Below are 19,874 nucleotides of genomic sequence, written 5' to 3'. Positions count from 1 at the left end.
CTAAAGGCCCTGACACACCAAACCGACGTCAAAGAACCAGCGGCGACGAAGGCCGACTGTTGCGTCGCCTCACGTCGCCTGCATCTGGTCCAAAAAGTTGCACTTGAACACACCGCAAAGACTACAGCTGACGGCCAACTAGCACGTACGTTCTGCACCTGCGTGAGGGGAAATAACTCTCCATACCATAAGTCTGATAAGAAGTTGCAAATGGCACTGGCATTGTCAGCCCTTGGTCTTTTGGTTGTGGAAGAAGAAAGGAAGAGGCGGAGGCGAAAAATAAGGAGAAACCGCACTAAATGGGTGAAATCATGGATACTCCAGCGACAGGCTCGAGGGGCTTTCCCCAACCTGTGTCGAGAGCTGGAGATAAATGAAACCTCCGATTTTAAAAATTTCGCTCGGCTCTTTCCTGTTCTGTTCCACATGTTGAAGGAATTTATCAGTCCAATCATCAAGAGGCAAAACACCAATCAGAGTGATCTCTCTCACCGACGGCTCCGACACCGATTCAACATGCTCAATCGGCCGAAAAGCCGCCGACAGGGTCTGACTAGTGCCGACGGTGCGGGACACATCGCAAAAACTAGGGACATCGACGCTTACCAACGGCCCGACTTTGGCCGTTGGCCAACCGTCGGCCTGGTGTGTCAGGGCCTTAACATGTAGGTATGAGCCTTTTGTTTTTAACAGCTAGTGCTCATCATTGGTGCAGAGGCATCTAGGTGAGCATCATTTTTCTCATCATCATTCTCATCGTTGTCTCCTTTGGCGCCACCTGTTGGTGTGACCTGTCGTTTTGGCAACCGCTGGGCTTTCATCTTCAACACATCCCACTTCTCAGGAACCAGGCCTTTGTTGAAGAGCAGAGAAGCCAGGTAGGAGAACAACAAGATGGCCGCTAAGGAAGACAGCATGCAGATGGTATTGACTGGAGCGCGTTGGACGTAAACACCGTCCTCAAGAGTGCATCCTGGGAAGTGGAGGACTGGTGGTAGCCCCATCATCGGCTCTCCAGACAACAGTCTTAACAACAGCCCCACCAGAAAGCCCATAATGGCCCCGTAACCGTTGGAGATGTTGAAGAAGAGGACACAGACCAGTTGAGGGAAGGTTGAGATGTAGGTTAGCGCTATGCCGAGAATCCAAAACACCACAACGCTATTGTGGAGGCTGGTGAGCGATGTACCGGTCAGACCCACAACTACCACAGTGACACGGATCACCCACTGGAGCTCTCTCTCTGAGGCCTGAAGGGAGAAGAAATGTAAGGAAGAAAAGTCCAAAGACATGCAGGTCAGGTGAACTGGAGACTCTAAATTTCCCATAGGTGTGAATGTGAGCCTGAGTGTGTTTGATGTAATATGGATTATGACATGTATATGATGTAGTATGTTATATGACATGTATATGATATAGTATGTTATATGACATGTATATGATGTAGTATGGTATATGACATGTATATGATGTAGTATGGTATATGACATGTATATGATGTAGTATGGTATATGACATGTATATGATGTAGAATGGTATATGACATGTATGTGATGTAGAATGGTATATGACATGTATGTGATGTAGTATGTTATATGACATGTATGTGATGTAGTATGGTATATGACATGTATGTGATGTAGTATGTTATATGACATGTATGTGATGTAGAATGGTATATGACATGTATATGATGTAGTATGGTATATGACATGTATATGATGTAGAATGGTATATGACATGTATGTGATGTAGTATGTTATATGACATGTATGTGATGTAGAATGGTATATGACATGTATGTGATGTAGTATGGTATATGACATGTATGTGATGTAGTATGGTATATGACATGTATGTGATGTAGTATGGTATATGACATGTATGTGATGTAGTATGGTATATGACATGTATATAATGTAGAATGGTATATGACATGTATATAATGTAGAATGGTATATGACATGTATATGATGTAGAATGGTATATGACATGTATATGATGTAGAATGGTATATGACATGTATATGATGTAGAATGTTATATGACATGATGTATGTTCTATGACGTGATGTAGTGTGATTTTTCTCACCTGGGTCCTCAGGATGTTCTTGTAGATGTTGGAGGTGAAGATGGAGGCTGCAGACAGCAGGGCGGAGTCAGTCGATGACATCACACCGGCGGCCACGGCTCCGATACCGATGATGGAGATGTAGGATGGGGTGAGGTGCTGCAGGACGATGGGCAGGACTAGAGTCGCCTCCCCACGCTCAAATGGAGATGGAGAACCATAGGAAGTCAGGTTCCAGTCTGAGGCATGGACAGATAGATACAAACATTTTGAGACATGAACTGGCAAAAAGGGAATCTGCACACCTTACCAATTTGATGCAATAGAATAGAAAAACTGTAGATAAGGCAATGAGACGTCCTGCAACACTGCTATGCAGAAACACATAATTAGGGCCCGAGCACCGACCGGTGCGAGGCCCTATTGTAATGCCAGGAATTATTATTTTTCTGCCAAATGAATCGCATTTTTGAGGGGCTAAAGGTGCTCCAAAACTCACAAAACTTTGCACATGCCTCAGAAGTGGTGAAAAATTATATATTTTATGGGTCTTGCGCATGGGTGTGGCAAAATGGCTCAATAGCGCCCCCTACAAAATTTCAACGAAATACCCCTCGCGGTACGTTTCACCTAGATGTACGAAATTTGGGAGACACATGTATCATGTCCAGACTTACAAAAAACGTCATAGGTGCCATGACCTAAATCCAACAGGAAGTCAGTCATTTTTAATTTATTGTGGCATTTTTGTGCATTTTTGCCCATTTACAGGGGTCATACTTTAACAAACTCCTCCTAGGAGGTTAATCGGATCCACCTCAAACTTGCTCAGCGTATATAAAAGACCTTGATGATGAAAAGTTGTTAAAAGCTTGAGTTTTTGCGGAACGGCGTGGGCGTGGCGAGGCGTTGAATTTCCATGTTTCGCCACGAAACAGGAAGTGGTTTGTAACTCGACTGTACATGATCAAATCTGCCCCAAACTTCACATGTTTGATAAGAGTCCCAGCCTGAAGACATCTACATGCCAATATTCAGTTATAGTCATAGCGCCACCTACTGGCAACAGGAAATGACATGTTTTATACTTTGATGTACTCCTCCTAGTGGGTTGACCAGATCCACCTAAAATGTGGTCAGAAAAGCCTTAAGACCTTGATGATGCTTCATTGTGAACATTGGGAGTTTTCATCGAACGGCGTTGCCCTGGCGGTGCGGCGAATTTCGATGTTTCGCCATGAAACAGGAAGTTGTGTTAACTTGAGTGTACATTGTCCAATCTGCACCAAATTTCACATGCTGGACAAGAGTCCAGGCCTGAACACATCTACAAGCCAATATTCAGTTATGGTCATAGCGCCACCTACTGGCAACACCGGAAGTGGTTTGTAATTCAGCTGTACATGGTCAAATCTGCCCCAAACTTCACATATTTGATAAGACTCCCAGCCTGAACACATCTACATGCCAATCTTCAGTTATAATCATGGGTGAGGCAGTCCAATTACCATGTTTCGCCACAAAATAGGAAGTGCTTTGTAACTCGACTGTACATGGTCAAATCTGCCCCAAACTTCACACGTTTCATCAGAGTCCCGGCCTGAAGACATCTACAGGCCAAATTGGAATTATAGTCATAGCGCCACCTACTGGCAATACAGGAAATGACACGTTCTATACTGAAAATTCTGAGCCGCGTCGACCGGACAGTGTCCAGTAACGACGCCGCGGCTGCGGCACACCCCGACGTGCGCGAAGTGCGAGGGCCTGATCATCGCTGCTTGCAGCTTTAATTAGGGCCCGAGCACCGACCGGTGCGAAGCCCTATTGTATTTCAAGGAATTATTATTATTATTATTAGGGCCTGAGCACCGACCGGTGCGAAGCCCTGTTGTATTTCAAGGAATTATAATTCTTTTTCCCCCCAATGAATCGCATTTTTGAGGGGCTAAAGCTGCTCCAAAACTCACCAAACTTTGCCCAGGTGTCAAAAGTGGTGAAAAATTATATATTTTATGGGTTTTGCGCGTGGGTGTGGCCAAATGGCTCAATAGCGCCCCCTACAAAATTTCAAAAAAATACTCATCGCACTACGTTTCACCTACATGTACGAAATTTGGTAGGCACATGTATCATGTCCAGACTTTAAAAAAACCTCAATAGCTGCCATGGCCTAAACCCAACAGGAAGTCAGCCATTTTGTATTTATTGTGGCATTTTTGTGCATGTTTGGCCATTTACAGGGGTCATACTTTAACGAACTCCTCCTAGGAGGTAAATCGGATCCACCTCAAACTTGCTCAGCAGATATAACAGACCTTGACGATTAAAAGTTGGTAAAAGCTTGACTTTTCGTCCAACGGCGTGGGCGTGGCGAGGCGTCGAATTTCCATGTTTTGCCACGAAACAGGAAATGCTTTGTAACTCCACTGTACATGGTCACATCTGCCCCAAACTTCACACGTTTGATGAGAGTCCTGGCCTGAATACATCTACAGGCCAATATTCAGTTATAGTCATGGGTGAGGTGTCGAATTACCATGTTTCGCCACGAAACAGGAAGTGCTTTGTAACTCGACTGTACATGGTCAAATCTGCCCCAAACTTCACACGTTTGCTAAGTACCCCGGCCTGAACACATCTATATGCCGATATTCAGTTATAGTCATGGGCGAGGCGTCGAATTTCCATGTTTCGCCATGAAACAGGAAGTGGTTTGTAACTCCACTGTACATGGTCAAATCTGTCCCAAACTTCACATGTTTGATAAGTGTCCCAGCCTGAGCACATCTACAGGCCAATTTTCACTTCTGGTCATTGCGCCACCTACTGGCAAAACAGGAAGTGGTTTGTAACTCGCCTGTACGTGGTCAAATCTGCCCCAAACTTCACATGTTTGATGACAGTCCCGGCCTGAACACATCTACATGCCAATATTCTGTTATAGTCATAGCGCCACCTACTGGCAACACAGGAAGTGGTTTGTAACTTGACTGTACATGGTCAAATCTGCCCCAAACTTCACACGTTTGACGACAGTCCCAGCCTGAACACATCTACAGGCCAAGTTTGAATCATTGTCTTAGCGCCACCTACTGGCAAAAGGAAATTACATGTTCTATAATGAAAATTCAGAGCCGCGTCAACCGGTCGGTGTCCAGTAACGACACCGCGGCTGCGGCACACCCCGACGTGTGCAAAGGTGCGAGGGCCCGATCATCGCTGCTTGCAGCTTTAATTATTATTATTATTCTCTCCAGTGAATCGCATTTTTGAGGGGCTAAAGCTGCTCGAAAGCTCACCAAACTTTGCACATGCCTCACAAGTGCTGAAAAATTTAATATTTTATGGGTCTTGCACATGGGTGTGGCAAAATGGCTCAATAGCGCCCCCTACAAAATTTCAACTAAATACCCCTCGCCGTACATTTCACCTACATGTACCAAATTTTGTAGGCACATGTATCATGTCCAGACTTAAAAAAAAGGTCAATGGGTGCCATGACCTAAACCCAACAGGAAGTCAGCCATTTTGCATTTATTGTGGCATTTTTGGCCATTTACAGGGGTCATACTTTAACAAACTCCTCCTAGGAGGTTAATCGGATCCACCTCAAACTTGCTCAGCGTATATAACAGACCTTGACGATTAAAAGTTATGATAAGCTTGAGTTTTCGTCCAACGGCGTGGTCATGGCGAGGCGTTGAATTTCCATGTTTCGCCACGAAACAGGAAGTGCTATGTAACTCGACTGTACATGGTCAAATCTGCCCCAAACTTCACGTTTGCTAAGTGTCATGGCCTCAAGACATCGACATAGCAATATTCAGTTATAGTCATAGCGCCACCTACTGGCAAAACAGGAAGTGGTTTGTAACTCCACTGTACATGGTCAAATCTGCCCCAAACTTCACATGTTTGATGAGAGTCCCGGCCTGAAGACATCTACATGCCAATATTCAGTTATAGTCATAGCGCCACCTACTGCCAACACAGGAAGTGGTTTGTAAGTCGGCTGTACGTGGTCAAATCTGGCCCAAACTTCACATGTTTGATAAGTGTCATGGCCTCAAGACATCAACATGGCAAAATTCAGTTATAGTCATAGCGCCACCTTCTGGCAAAACAGGAAGTGGTTTGTAACTCCACTGTACATGGTCACATCTGACCCAAACTTCACGTTTGATAAGTGTCCCGGCCTGAGCACATCTACAGGCCAATATTCCGTTACAGTCATAGCACCACCTACTGGCAACACAGGAAGTGGTTTGGAACTCGGCTGTACATGGTCACATCTGCCCCAAACTTCACATGTTTGATGAGTGTCCCAGCCTGAACACATCCACAGGCCAATATTCAGTTATAGTCATAGCGCCACCTACTGGCAACACAGGAAGTGGTTTGTAACTCCACTGTACATGGTCAAATCTGCACCAAACTTCACGTTTGATGAGAGTCCCGGCTGAAGACATCGACATGCCAATATTCAGTTATAGTCATAGCGCCACCTACTGGCAACACAGGAAATGACACATTATATACTGAAAATTCTGAGCCGCGGCGACAGGTCAGTGTCCAGTAACGATGCCGCGGCTGCAGCACACCCCGACGTGCGCGAAGTGCGAGGGCCCGATCATCGCTGCTTGCAGCTTTAATTATTTTTCTTCTTCTGCCAAATGAATCGCATTTTTGAGGGGCTAAACCTGCTCCAAAACTCACCAAACTTTGCCCATGCCTCAGAACTGCTGAAAAATTACATATTTTATGGGTCTTGCGCATGGGTGTGGCAAAATGGCTCAATAGCGCCCCCTACAAAATTTCAACGAAATACCCCTCGCGGTATGTTTGACCTAGATGTACGAAATTTGGGAGACACATGTATCATGTCCAGACTTACAAAAAACATCATAGGTGCCATGACCTAAACCCAACAGGAAGTCAGCCATTTTGAATTTATTGTGGCATTTCTGTGTATTTTTGGCCATTTACAGGGGTCATACTTTAACGAACTCCTCCTAGGAGGTTAATCGGATCCACCTCAAACTCGCGCAGCGTATATAACAGACCTTGACGATGAAAAGTTGTTAAAAGCTTGAGTTTTCCTGGAACGGTGTGGGCGTGGTGACGCGTCGAATTTCCATGTTTCGCCACGAAACAGGAAGTGGTTTGTAACTCCACTGTACATGGTCAAATCTGCCCCAAACTTCACATGTTTGCTAAGAGTCCCGGCCTCAAGACATCTACATGCCAATATTCAGTTATAGTCATAGCGCCACCTACTGGCAACAGGAAATGACATGTTTTATACTATGATGTACTCCTCTTAGCGGGTTGACCAGATCCACCTCAAATGTGGTCAGAAAAGCCTTAAGACCTTGATGATGCTTCATTGTGAAGATTGGGAGTTTTCATCGAATGGCATTGCCCTGGCGGTGCGGCGAATTTCGATGTTTCGCCATGTAACAGGAAGTTGTGTTAACTTGAGTGTACATGGTCAAATCTGCCCCACACTTCACATATTTGATAAGACTCCCGGCCTCAACACATCTACATGCCAATATTCAGTTATAGTCATAGCGCCACCTACTGGCAACACAGGAAGTGGTTTGTAACTCGACTGTACGTGGTCAAATCTCACACAGGTACACAGGAAATGACACGTTCTATACTGAAAATTCTGAGCCGCATCAATCGGTCAGTGTTCAGTAACGGCGCCGCGGCTGCGGCACACCCCGACGTGCGCAGAGCGCGAGGGCCCGATCATCACTGCTTGCAGCTTTAATTATTTTTCTTCTTCTGCCAAATGAATCGCATTTTTGAGGGGCTAAACCTGCTAAAAACTCACCAAACTTTGCCCATGCCTCAGAACTGCTGAAAAATTACATATTTTATGGGTCTTGCGCATGGGTGTGGCAAAATGGCTCAATAGCGCCCCCTACAAAATTTCAAAAAAATACCCCTTGCGGGACGTTTCACCTACATGTACCAAATTTGGTAGGCACATGTATCATCTCCAGCCTTACAAAAAACGTCAATAGGTGCCATGACCAACAGGAAGTCAGCCATTTTGCATTTCTTGTGGCATTTTTCTGCATTTTGGCCCATTTACAGGGGTCATACTTTAACGAACTCCTCCTAGGAGGTTAATCGGATCCACCTCAAACTTGCTCAGCGTATATAACACACCTTGACGATGAAAAGTTGTTAAAAGCTTGAGTTTTCGTCCAACGGCGTGGGCGTGGCGAGGTGTCGAATTTCCATGTTTCGCCATGAAACAGGAAGTGCTTTGTAACTCCACTGTACATGGTCACATCTGCCCCAAACTTCACGTTTGATAAGTGTCCCGGCCTGAAGACATCTACATGCCAATATTCAGTTATAGTCATAGCACCACCTACTGGCAACACAGGAAGTGGTTTGTAACTCGACTGTACATGGTCAAATCTGCCCCAAACTTCACATGTTTGATGAGTATCCCGGTCTGAAGACATCTACAGGCCAATTTTGAATCATAGTCATAGCTCCACCTACTGGCAACACAGGAAGTGCTTTGTAACTCCACTGTACGTGGTCACATCTGCCCCAAACTTCACACGTTTGATGAGAGTCCCAGCCTGAATACATCTACATGCCAATATTCAGTTATAGTCATAGCGCCACCTACTGGCAACACAGGAAATGACACGTTCTATACTGAAAATTCAAAGACGCATCGACCGGTTGGTGTCTAGTAACGACGCCACGGCTGCGGCACACCCCGACGTGCGCAAAGTGCGAGGGCCCGATCATCGCTGCTTGCAGCTTTAATTTATTATTGAGCTTTCGGTGCTAGACCTCCTTCAGGGCAGAGACATTTGAAGTAAAGGGACAGGAATATATTACTCAGAGTGTGTGGCCTCTATTATTTGATATGTAATTTTTACACAAAAATGGGGGGAAAAAAACATACTACTGCACTTACATCTCATGGAAATTAAATGGAAATTAAATCTGTTTAAAATCTAAACATCAGCCATTTATATGTCTCACAAAGTATTCTGTTGCTAAAAAAAATGATTTGAAAAAAACAAACATGAAAATAGGATTAAAAGCAAGGAATTCGGTTCTACTGACTTCTGAAAACACATTCAGAGTTCAGAGGATTCTCAAAAGTTTCTGTACACACTGACTGAATGAACACATCTAAGTGTTTAGATCCAAACCACACCACCTTTTTAATATTCAACACAGCAGATATACACTGCCCGTCAAAAGTTTGGGGACACTTTGTCTTTTCAAAGTACTATTTGACTTTCTCTGTTATATTTCAATGAAGAAATAAGGGAAAAAATGCCTGCAATGCTTTTGTAAACATAAAATATCTATTTCCTAATACTTTGGATCTATTTATTCAACGCTCAGCTTCATGTTCATCAAAGTGTCTCTTTGGGTGTAGAGAAGGTTTTTCATGGCAGAGCATCTCTGACTGTCGGCATGAAGAAATTGTGAGCAGCAGTTTAGCTGCTAAAGAGGGTTTTTTTTATGAACGTATAGTTTAATTGTTTTAGTGTTATCGTCAAAAATATTTGCATGTATGATTTTCTTTTCTCAAACTAAATCTAGTTAGCCTTTAATGGGGTTAAGGTACTGCAAACTGACAAAGAAAACATGCTGATTTATTAAACATTTTCAAAAGCTAGGTGTCCCCAAACTTTTGATGGATGGAGTATATATTTCCATGTTAATTTGTTCAAAGCTTTAACATCCTATTGTGTATAAATCATTTATACCTGTGGATGCAGCCGTTGCCCCAATCAGAATAGGAGGAATTGCGAATACAACGACAACGGTGGAAGCAACGAAGCAGCTGATCTTGGCGGTGGCTGACGAAGAGGCAGACAACGTCCTCTGGTGAAACGTCGAATAGCCAAGATTACCCAAACTCTTCAAATCAAAGAAATGTCAAAGTCAGTTGAAGTCAAGTGAAGTGACAAAGTCAAAGACAAACTATTTAGGCTCATTCTCTGTCAAGTTCTTTGAGAGATGCATGTGATGAAGGGCTACAGAATTAAACAAACTTGAACTTGAACTAGATATTTTCATGAGAATTCTCTAAAAAAAAAACAAGGTTTGAGGAGTGCAGGAAATTTCCCATCCTGTACCTAATCAACTTCACATAAATCTGAACTTGGATGAGGCTCAACATTAGTGTTGAGCCACAATCAAGGATCAGTTATTTATGGACTGTATATAGTCCTAACTGGAACTTTGATATTTCCTTGATATTTCATCTTACTAAAATGAGGAGATTGTCAGCCCAAATCCCGGCTTTCTCTGCCTCCAGTGTACCGATCCAGGGGGCCTGGAGGGTGTTGTTTAGGGCCGTCTGGGTGATGTCCAAGGAGACAGGATTCATCAAAGTAAATGGGACACACAGCCACTGCAAAGAGACAAGAAACATCTGACTCGCCAACCAAAGTTTCAAATATCTGAATAAAATTCTTCAAGCAGATCCAAGTTGCTCTCTGCCTGTGCTGCCTGTTTGAAAGACATAATGCTACTGATACCCGAGCACTGACATCAGGATGTCAATGAATACTACATGAAGTCTCAATAAAAACCACAGTGGTCTGCTGAAGGAAGATCTGTTTAAATGTAACAGAAATGTAGATGAAAGAATTGATTCAAGTATTCGTCACCGTAGTCTATTGGTTGTATTGTATTGGTTGTTGGTTAGATCAGAAACTAGACCAGCAACAAATATGTTTCTGGACCTAAAGGTAAGGAGGGTTGTTGTCTACCTGTATCTTATCAAAGTCTGCCTGGGTGAGTTTTTCTTTCACTTAAGACTTTTTACTTTTACTCACTACATTTTCTAAACAGACTTAGTTTTGTTACTCTCGGGAAATCATCAACTGATTTATTTCTTTATTTTTTTTATTTTTTTCTGCATCAAGAGCCAGATGTGATTGGCTGCTTGTTAACCAAAGCGACACCAGAAAGGAGGGAAAGGGACAGAGAGAGAAGCAACAAAAGAGTAGAGAATTAACGTTAGTGAATTGAGGTGGTGAGGACTCTTTCTCATCTGTGATTCAGAGGAACGCTCAGCAGAGAACCAATTTAGAACATTAGAAATGGCTTTAATAGAGGACTACTGTAACTTTATACTTTAAAGGCATACTGAGTAGGATTTTGCTGCTTGTGGCTTGTAAACACAACTTTCAAAGTGGACCCTCCTCCCTGCGGTGCCAGATCAGTAAAAAACAGCAAGGCGAAACGCCAAGCAGACAAGGTACGTTCCAAAACGAGAATGAATCTAGAGTTTCACCTGTTGCCGAGTCTTGAAGGAGAGCATGGGAAGAGCGACGCGGAGTTGGCCTGTTTTCTGTTGGACAGGTTGGTGCTGGCTAGCTTAGCTATCAGCTTTTCTACTACAATGAAGCTACGCTAACAACAGCAGCTAGCTGCCAGCTCACGACACACACTCACTTTGACCAGAACTCCTGTTACTCTGTATTAGAGTTCGGACCGCTACCGCAGCCAGCAAGGCTTTCAGATATAAAATGATTTAGCAGTGGTTTTGGCTGCAGGCGGACACATCCACTGCCAAAAGGTTGACACCCAGAAACATCCCGAACATTCAGAAATAAGAAAATCCAGGCAGAAGGTAGGATCTCTGCAGACACACACACTGTCACACAATGGGCTATTAATGATTGAGTATAGGATCATTTTTGGATGGATTCATCCTATTTCAAGGGGGAAAATCCTGCTCATTATGCCTTTAAGTAAATTTAAGACTATGTACTTTTATACTTTGACTTAAGTAAAGGATTTGAAATGGTACTTCAACTTTTTAGAGAGTATATTTTTAGATTGCACTTTTACTTGAAATTTGTGTACTTCTCTGATTTTGACTCTTTTTCAACCAACTAAGGTGGCGTTCCTGGAGTAAGTAGGGATGAAGTATCTTGCTCAATGGGGGGTGGGGAATCAAACCTTGGGCCATGCGGTTGTAGGATGTACTGGGCCATCGTTACTACAACACTATGAAATCTGACACCAGGATTTAAGCAAACTCACCAAGCTGGTAAACATGAGAATGAGCTGTATGATGTCTGTGTAGGCCACGGAGTAGAGACCTCCCAGCAGTGTGTAGGTAATGGCCACTGCAGCAGAGATCCAGATGCTTACAGTGTAGGACATATCCAGAATCACACTCATGGTTGCACCTATAACAGACACACACACACACACTGAAAGAGGACCGAGCAGGTACACACACCTATGCACGCACACACATTTATTTGTCACATATACCTATATAATTCCTTCAAGGTTATGCATTGGTCACGTTCTGCAAGTAAACGCAAAATTCCAGCGACATCTTGATCAGTATGTTATCTTGAAAAAATTGTAAAAAGCCGAGCTTTCTGTCAATAGTTGTGTTCTATTTGGATAGGAACTATTTTTTCTCAAAGACGCACTACTTTCTAAGCCAATGTCAGAAGAATGCCACTGTCTCCTAAAATAACTGTTGACAGACAGCTTGGTTTTTAAAAATGTTTTCAAGATAACATACTTTCACCGGTATGATTATACTGTGAGCGTCGTGTTTTGCAAAACAACGTTTATCATCGTTTTCAAAGACTGTGACGTATGCCCCTAGGTTTCTATTGCAGTAGAGTGGGAGGGGGCCGCCCGGTGTTACTGGACGGGCGGAGCAGGCGGCTAGCGAAGTTATGGTTTCTACTAATAGGGATCATGATGGAAAACATGTTATTTGGGCCCAGGGTTCAAAATCCAAAAACCAAACTATTCCTTTAAGACACATATGAGAAATGGGACCCAGGCCCTGTTGAATTCCACTAGCTGCGACCACACTGATCCATCAGAAAACGGACAGAATTATTGACAGATAGATTTCTGTCCATTGGGCTGTTTTGGAATGTCAACATGTGGGAGAGGCAGGAATACAGCAGCCTAGCTTTGCTCATAACGGAGCTACTTCATAGAAAAAAGAAGAAACAGACTATACAGTATAGATTAAAGAAGAAACTGACCTGGAAAACCTCCAGTCATCCCAACGTTATACCAGGCTCTCTCTGTTTTATCTTTGTTTTGGTTGTAGTTGTGTCTGTGATCGCCACTATTTTTTCCAAAACAAGCGTAGGAATGCCTCTGATTGGCCAACAGATGGTGACGAGTCCGTCTGTCCAGAAAAAGTTCAACTGGGCTGAACTTTCTGTCCGTCTCAGCTCTTGTTGAAAATGAATTGAAATGAACGGATGAGACGGACAAACACAACGGATCAGTGTCGCCGCGGCTAACGTAACTTAAATACCTCAGGTAATAACGTTACCTGCCGTTAAAGTTTGTCAGACAGCAGAAGAACTCTTAGTCAAAGACGCCCTCTAGAGGCCATCTCACGAAGCGACAGGCGTATGACTGACTGTCTGTTCTGAATTTGGCTCCCGATGCCCTCGGCTGCGCCGTGGGAAAAATGAAGAACCTTGTGTTACATGACCCTTGCTTGTTTGTGTGTGTGTGTGCGTGTGTGTGTGTGTGTGTGTGTGGGAATACATGCAGGAGATGTTGCTCCTTTGCTGTAGTCTCAAGATGAGACTCGGGACGCACGCAGCATACATGTATGCACTCTGTATTTGTTGGCCTTCAGTGTTCACTGCTTACATACCTAAACTAATAAGTGTTGCAGCCACCCAAAGAATGTCAATTAGAAGTGAAGTCGTCGACAGAACAGCCGTTGGTACTTTTCCGTACTTGATCTGGAAAGGATCCATCATGGTCATATATTTTCTGTCTCTCATCGGCCCGGCAAAGAAAAGACCACCTTAATAATAAAACAAAGACAGATTTGCATTCTGTTAACAAGATAGATCGCCTACAGTTATTCTTGTCACCACATTTATTGTTGTTGAACCATACTTACTGTTTTTTTTCTTGTCATTAGGAAAGGTTAGGAAGGAATGAGTGATGATGTTACAATCTCTCCTTTTGTTGAGTGAGTCCATCATATCCACTGGTAACCAATCCCCAAACACTCTGTGACAGGCCTGTATTATAATTGCTCTGATGTTGACAGACTTACCGAGAATAAAACCGATTACATATCCTGCAGGATAGTTGATAGCCCAGATTAGGCCTGAAGAGGGGTTGTAAATCGTCTCTGCCATTCCAATAATGAAGCCTCCTCCAATCCACGTAGCTGAGGGATAAACACACACACACACACACACACACATACACAAAGTATATTTCTTGAGATTCCTCGATCTAAGTGCCAGTTTTGTGAGTTTTATACAGGAATACTAAATCCTATGAAATACAAATTTTGAAAAACTGTAAAAACTGCAAACACTTTCCAGTTTGGATAACTTGACTTAAAACTTAAAAAAACCATACTGCTCATTGCCAGTGTAAAGTGAAACATTTGCATATCCAAAGGGTCTTCTTGACAGAGGTTTAAAAGGAGCCTTTATTGAAGCCCATTGATTTTTAAAGACATTTAATAACTCGTGGATCATGAAATTTACATAATACATATTTTTATTCAATGCACTGTACAGTAGCATGATTTTTAGTATGATTCAAACCTGTACCTGTCGTATTGTTAGTGCCATGCTCTACCCATGGAGGTACATAGTCCTATTTAAAAAGAAAAAAAAAGCGATAAAAACATCGAAATGGAAATTGTGTTTTCACACAACACCAGTAGCATCCAAAAAAATTGATTTCTATGAACTCACCTGTCATGGTGAAGATTCCCACCACCAAGCTGATGCCTCGATTTGCCAGCAGAGTTACCTCCAGTTTGTTGGATTCACTCTTCTTCTTTTCCTTTTTTGTTTTAATGGAAGCCCAGATGCCGATACCAAGAACCAGCAGGTAGAAAAACACCATCGCTATCACTCCTGGGACGTTGAGAGCCATGGTGAACCGACTTTTGTTTTGCAGAGTAAAAAACAATTCGGCTGGCTGAATGATTTGCTCTAAATGAACCGACTGACTGATTGACTGACTGGCTGTGTGGCTGACTGGCACAATACACAGATTCACTGTCCTGTCACTTACTGTCCTCAGCCTAAATGAGTGATGAAGTGGAAGATGTTTGACCTGTTTAGGTTGAAAAATGCCTCAAGCTACTTCAGAGGTAAACAAGCAAATTCTTCAAAGTTTTGGTCCGTAGAAGTCTCCAGGTTTGTTGTGAATGGTGAAATCTTGTCAGTTGTCCGATGTTAGCAGTCCTCAGATGTTGAGGTGAATGTTTCAAACAGCTCACATGGATTTCACTTGGCTTTCAGCTTTAATTTCTCTTCTACTGCTCCAAGAGTGACACTATCTAAAGGTCAGCTGTATCTAAATCACATGGTCAATCTGGGTACTGTAGTGTCTAGCAGCCAAGGCCAATTTTGGAAAACAGAATATGACATCCACCCCTCTGTAACTTTCCATTAGTCCCTCAGGCAGCAGCAGCACAGGGAAAGACAGCAGAGGAAGAAGAGCCAGTGAAGATGGTAGAAAGCAAGGAGAGATTGAATATAGACAGGAAAGACAAGATGGAGAAGATAGACAGGAAAAACAGGAGAGACTGTTCAAATGCTGATTGAATCTGCTCTTTCTTTTCAAGTTATGCTGTCATTTGGCTAGCCACTTAATCAACAGAGAACAAAACTAATACTATACCAATAATACCATACCATACCTTAACAGAGTTAATAAAGACAAGGCAGGACAAGTCTCAGGACAAGTTTAACAGAAAATCTTCCCAATTATTTTATTGGTTTATTAGATAGGATGCCCATTAGCTGTTGCGTGAACAGCCACTATTCTTCCTGGGGTCCACACATAGATATCACATACAATTACAACAAATAAAAATAGCCGCAAGCGGCAATTGCGGGGTCCACACACAATTTGAAAAGACAGACAAAACAGAAGGTAGAAAGACACACAAAAGCTGACAGGTTGTGAAAATCGGACACTCTATTAGTTAAGGCTTAGCACCAGCTTTTTTTGTTGGCCCGTGACTTCTGTAAAGTTCATCAATTCATTGCAACCGCATTGTTGAAGTTATTCACAATGACCAAACTTTCTATTAGAACACATACCGCTTGTTCTTGACAACTAATGACTTGAGAAAGGACAACTCCTGTTACAGGGTTACTGAGGAGAAAATAACTAAAGGGAGAAGTATTGTGATACTGCAGCCGATTGATAGACTGACAGTGCTAATCACTTTATAGAACATTGTAGTGCTCTCCATTAACGAATAAAACAATAGTAAGTCACATGGGCCAGAAAACTGCTGCTGCACTGCTCTCTGTGGGTTGGTCTGGCCACACCCCAATCAGTGATGACATTCAGATATTTTGCCATTGACAGATGATGTCAAACACCTGCTTTGAGTTTTCTGCACTCTGTGATTTAGTGTTGACTTACTTTTCATGAAACTTCAAAATAGTCACAGTTCATTAAGGACTTGAACTCACAACCTTGTGGTCTGTAGACCTGAGCTCTACCACTCTGCCAACTTCCACTTTGTTGTGTGTTACAGTTGGGAAACAAAACAGAGGGACAAGTGATAGGTAACAGGTGCTAGTCCAACCCATAAAGAAAGCCTCAGAAAGAATATTATAACTGTACTAGCGCGCCACATTAATCAATTTACACATGGCTTTACAGACATCATCTTGACAGTCCAGACATCATTTGTATTTAGTTTGATGAAGATTGATCAAACTATCTTGAACATATCACATTGTCAATTTATCAAACTATTTGCAGCTGCACATTTCCATCTACTGTGCGCTCAGTTTTCAAGATATCATTATAATTTTTGGGCTGTTTACTAATTAAGGTATGGCGATTTCAAAAATCATGTTGTTTTTTCCCTGTAACGTATGGTTTAGGAGGACAACACTGTGGGATCACAGTCAGTTTTTGCTTTAAACAGAGGGGGGCGACTTCAGAATCGGGGGTAGGTACCAGTGTACGAAAGATTTATATCACTTCAGCCGACATGTCCTGAAAATTTCAGCTCTCTAGGACATACGGCTGATTTTTAAGACCAATGAAGATTTGGTTATTATGCAATAAGCCACGCCCACTTTCATCAATAATGACCAAATTTCATGGATCAACTTGGACATCATCCTAGAACGTGTAAAAATGTTCATAAAAATCTATGCAGTCAATTATGAGATATGAACTTTTTACATTTGTAGCACCCACTAGTGGTAGAGCTGAAAATGCTTTTGGAGGTGTGTTCACGCAACACTTCTCAACATGTGTTTCAAATTTTGGCTTAATTAGATAAATGGTTAATTTCCACAAGACAGGTTCCCAAGTCTTGTGGAGAGTTATGGGTTATTTAGTGTTATGGCGTGTTTCATTAAAAGTTTATTGGTCGATAAAAGCCAAACCACTTAACCTATCAATAACTTTTATGCATCTTTGAAAGAGGACGGTCCCAAGATTCTGCACACACAAGTTTTGTGTGAATCGGATGAACGGCCTAGGAGGAGTAGCGAAAAAAGAGTTTCAAAATGGCGGAAAATCTAGTAGACGGAAATGGGCGTGGCCTATGCAGATAGATAATAATAATAATAATAATAATAACCTTTATTTGTATAGCACCTTTCATACACAACATGCAGCTCAAAGTGCTTTACATCAATAAAAGGCAGATAAGAGACAGATAAAAAGATAAAATTCATATAAAAGAACAAGCAAAATGCATTGCATTAAAAGAATCAAATCAAGTAAAATAGAAAGATAAAAGAACACAACAAATACTCCCACTTTTAGATGCACATTGTGAGTGAACCCATATGTTTTTCTTTAATTTTCTTTTCCCCTGTCCTTCCTGATTCTACTCTTGATCTGATATTTACGTCAGATCTCACTGCCTCAGGCAGACGAGAATCATAGATTCTCCTCTTGGTCAAAAACCTCCCCATCCACAGATGGATGAGAATCATACAGGGTAAAGCTCTGCCCCCCCCCCCCCCCCCCACATATAGTGTTCACTTGTGCAAGTAAGCATTACCCGGACAAGACCAATGAAAATTCGTACTTGCCCGTGTCAGCTCTGTTGGGATCCTGAACAGAAACAGTTAAAATGAAGGCTACTTAAAAGCTAAGCTGAAAAGATACGTTTTTAGCAGTCGTTTGAAAATGCTTACAGAGCCCGCCTCTCTAATATTCTTTGGCAGGGTGTTCCACAGTTTAGGAGCATAGTTAAAAAAGGCTGCATCCCCAATCTTCTTCTGAGTGGGGTTTTGTACTTCTAAAAAACCAGCAGTAGAAGACCTGAGGGCTCTTGATGGAATGTAGAACAGCAGGGATTCTGTAATGTAGGCTGGTCCTAAGCCATTAAGAGCTTTGTATACAAGTAAAAGAACTTTAAAATCAATTCTAAAGGACACTGGGAGCCAGTGCAATGCAGCTAAAACCGGAGTGATATGCTCTCCCTTCCTTGTTTTTGTTAAAAGTCTAGCTGCAGAGTTCTGGATAAGCTGAAGCCTCTCAATAGACTTTTTTGGGAGGCCAGTAAAAAGGGCGTTGCAGCAGTCCAGTCTACTTGTAACAAATGCGTGAGTTAGCTTTTCAGCATCTTTCTGGGTTAGGAAGGGCCGCACCTTGGCAATATTTCTAAGATGAAAGAATGCTGTTCTGGTCACCTTGTTTATATGGGAATTAAAACTTAGATCAGAATCTAAGATAACACCCAGGCTTGTTACTTCTGATTTGATTGAGGGATTCAGGTTCCTAAGTCTTGTGGAGAGTTCTTCTCTTTTGGCTTTGGGGCCGACCAAAAGGATTTCTGTCTTATCTTCATTCAGTTTTAAGAAATTTGTGTTCATCCAATCATTGATAGCCAATAGACAAGTAGTGAGGGAGCTTAAGGCACCTGCATGATTTGGCTCTACAGAAATGTATAGTTGTGTATCATCAGCATAGCTATGGAAATTGACATTATGTTCTCTGATAATATCACCTAATGGAAGCATGTACAGTGAGAAAAGCAGGGGACCAAGACAGCTTAGAAGTTAGATCATGTTTCTCTGATACATGATCTCCAATGCGGAATGACCCAAGGAATCCATTAATCATTAATAAATCCGTTATAGGCCAAAACATAAAGTTGTTTGTTATAGCGCCACCATCTGGTCGACATGGGTGAATGCCTTGCCTGAGTAGTGGGGGGCCATAGGAACCCACCTGCCAAATGTCAGTCCCTCCAGGAACTTGCGATTTTGCGCTCGCAATAATTAACGCAAATTCAAGAAATCTCCGCAATATTTGCAAGAGCTTGCAGTTTTGCAAGCTCTTTTCCGCATGAAATGGCCAAATCAACAGACTGCTTGTGATTTGGACCAATTGTCGCATTCGGTGTCGTGGTAACTTACGTCATCGCAGCGCACATTCAGGTGGAAGATGAACAAAACTCACCTGCCAACAAAAATTACTGCCATAGCAAAAAGAGCACATAAAACCTCACAAATTGTATCGCAATTTTTGAGAAAAGCCGCAGCAAAATCAAGCATTTTTGGCCGCAATAATCACAAAAAAACTCTGCAAAATCCTGGAGGGACTGAAATGTGGTTGCTCTGGGACTTAAGGTTTCTGAGCTGCACATACTTTTAGAAAAATAAGAATAAGAAGAATCCTTACAAATACAATAGGGTTCCAGCACCTTCGGTGCTTCGACCCCTAATGATTAAAAAATAAATAAATAAATTAAAAATTACAACAATAATAATAATAATAATAGTTCACTTCAATATTTCTTTGTACTATAC

General features: G+C 42.3%; 1 protein-coding gene across 1 annotated transcript; it reads right to left on the bottom strand.

Moving 5' to 3' along the window:
* Nucleotides 1-686: 686 nt before the first annotated feature.
* Nucleotides 687-15,000, bottom strand: LOC139914647 (high-affinity choline transporter 1-like). The gene is made up of 8 exons (XM_071903009.2): nucleotides 14,817-15,000; nucleotides 14,159-14,275; nucleotides 13,745-13,900; nucleotides 12,133-12,281; nucleotides 10,346-10,489; nucleotides 9,840-9,993; nucleotides 2,092-2,309; nucleotides 687-1,250 (listed from the first exon to the last, which is right to left on the bottom strand). Exons 1-8 carry the CDS (start codon nucleotides 14,998-15,000, stop codon nucleotides 687-689), a joined length of 1,686 nt encoding a protein of 561 aa, XP_071759110.2.
* Between the last annotated feature and the right edge of the window lie 4,874 nt (nucleotides 15,001-19,874).

Source organism: Centroberyx gerrardi, chromosome 15, assembly GCF_048128805.1.
Source record: "Centroberyx gerrardi isolate f3 chromosome 15, fCenGer3.hap1.cur.20231027, whole genome shotgun sequence".
NCBI lineage: Eukaryota > Metazoa > Chordata > Actinopteri > Beryciformes > Berycidae > Centroberyx > Centroberyx gerrardi.
The sequence above is the reverse complement of the archived record's forward strand: the minus strand, read 5'-3'. Positions and strand labels throughout refer to the sequence as shown.

Excerpts from the sequence above, each read along its gene's own strand:
- LOC139914647 (XM_071903009.2), bottom strand. The coding sequence starts at position 15,000 with ATGGCTCTCAACGTCCCAGGAGTGATAGCGATGGTGTTTTTCTACCTG. Across the intron at positions 2,310-9,839 it reads GGCAACGGCTGCATCCACAG|ACTGGAACCTGACTTCCTAT; the intron begins GTATAAATGATT and ends TCCATGCCTCAG. Across the intron at positions 1,251-2,091 it reads AGAACATCCTGAGGACCCAG|GCCTCAGAGAGAGAGCTCCA; the intron begins GTGAGAAAAATC and ends TTCTCCCTTCAG.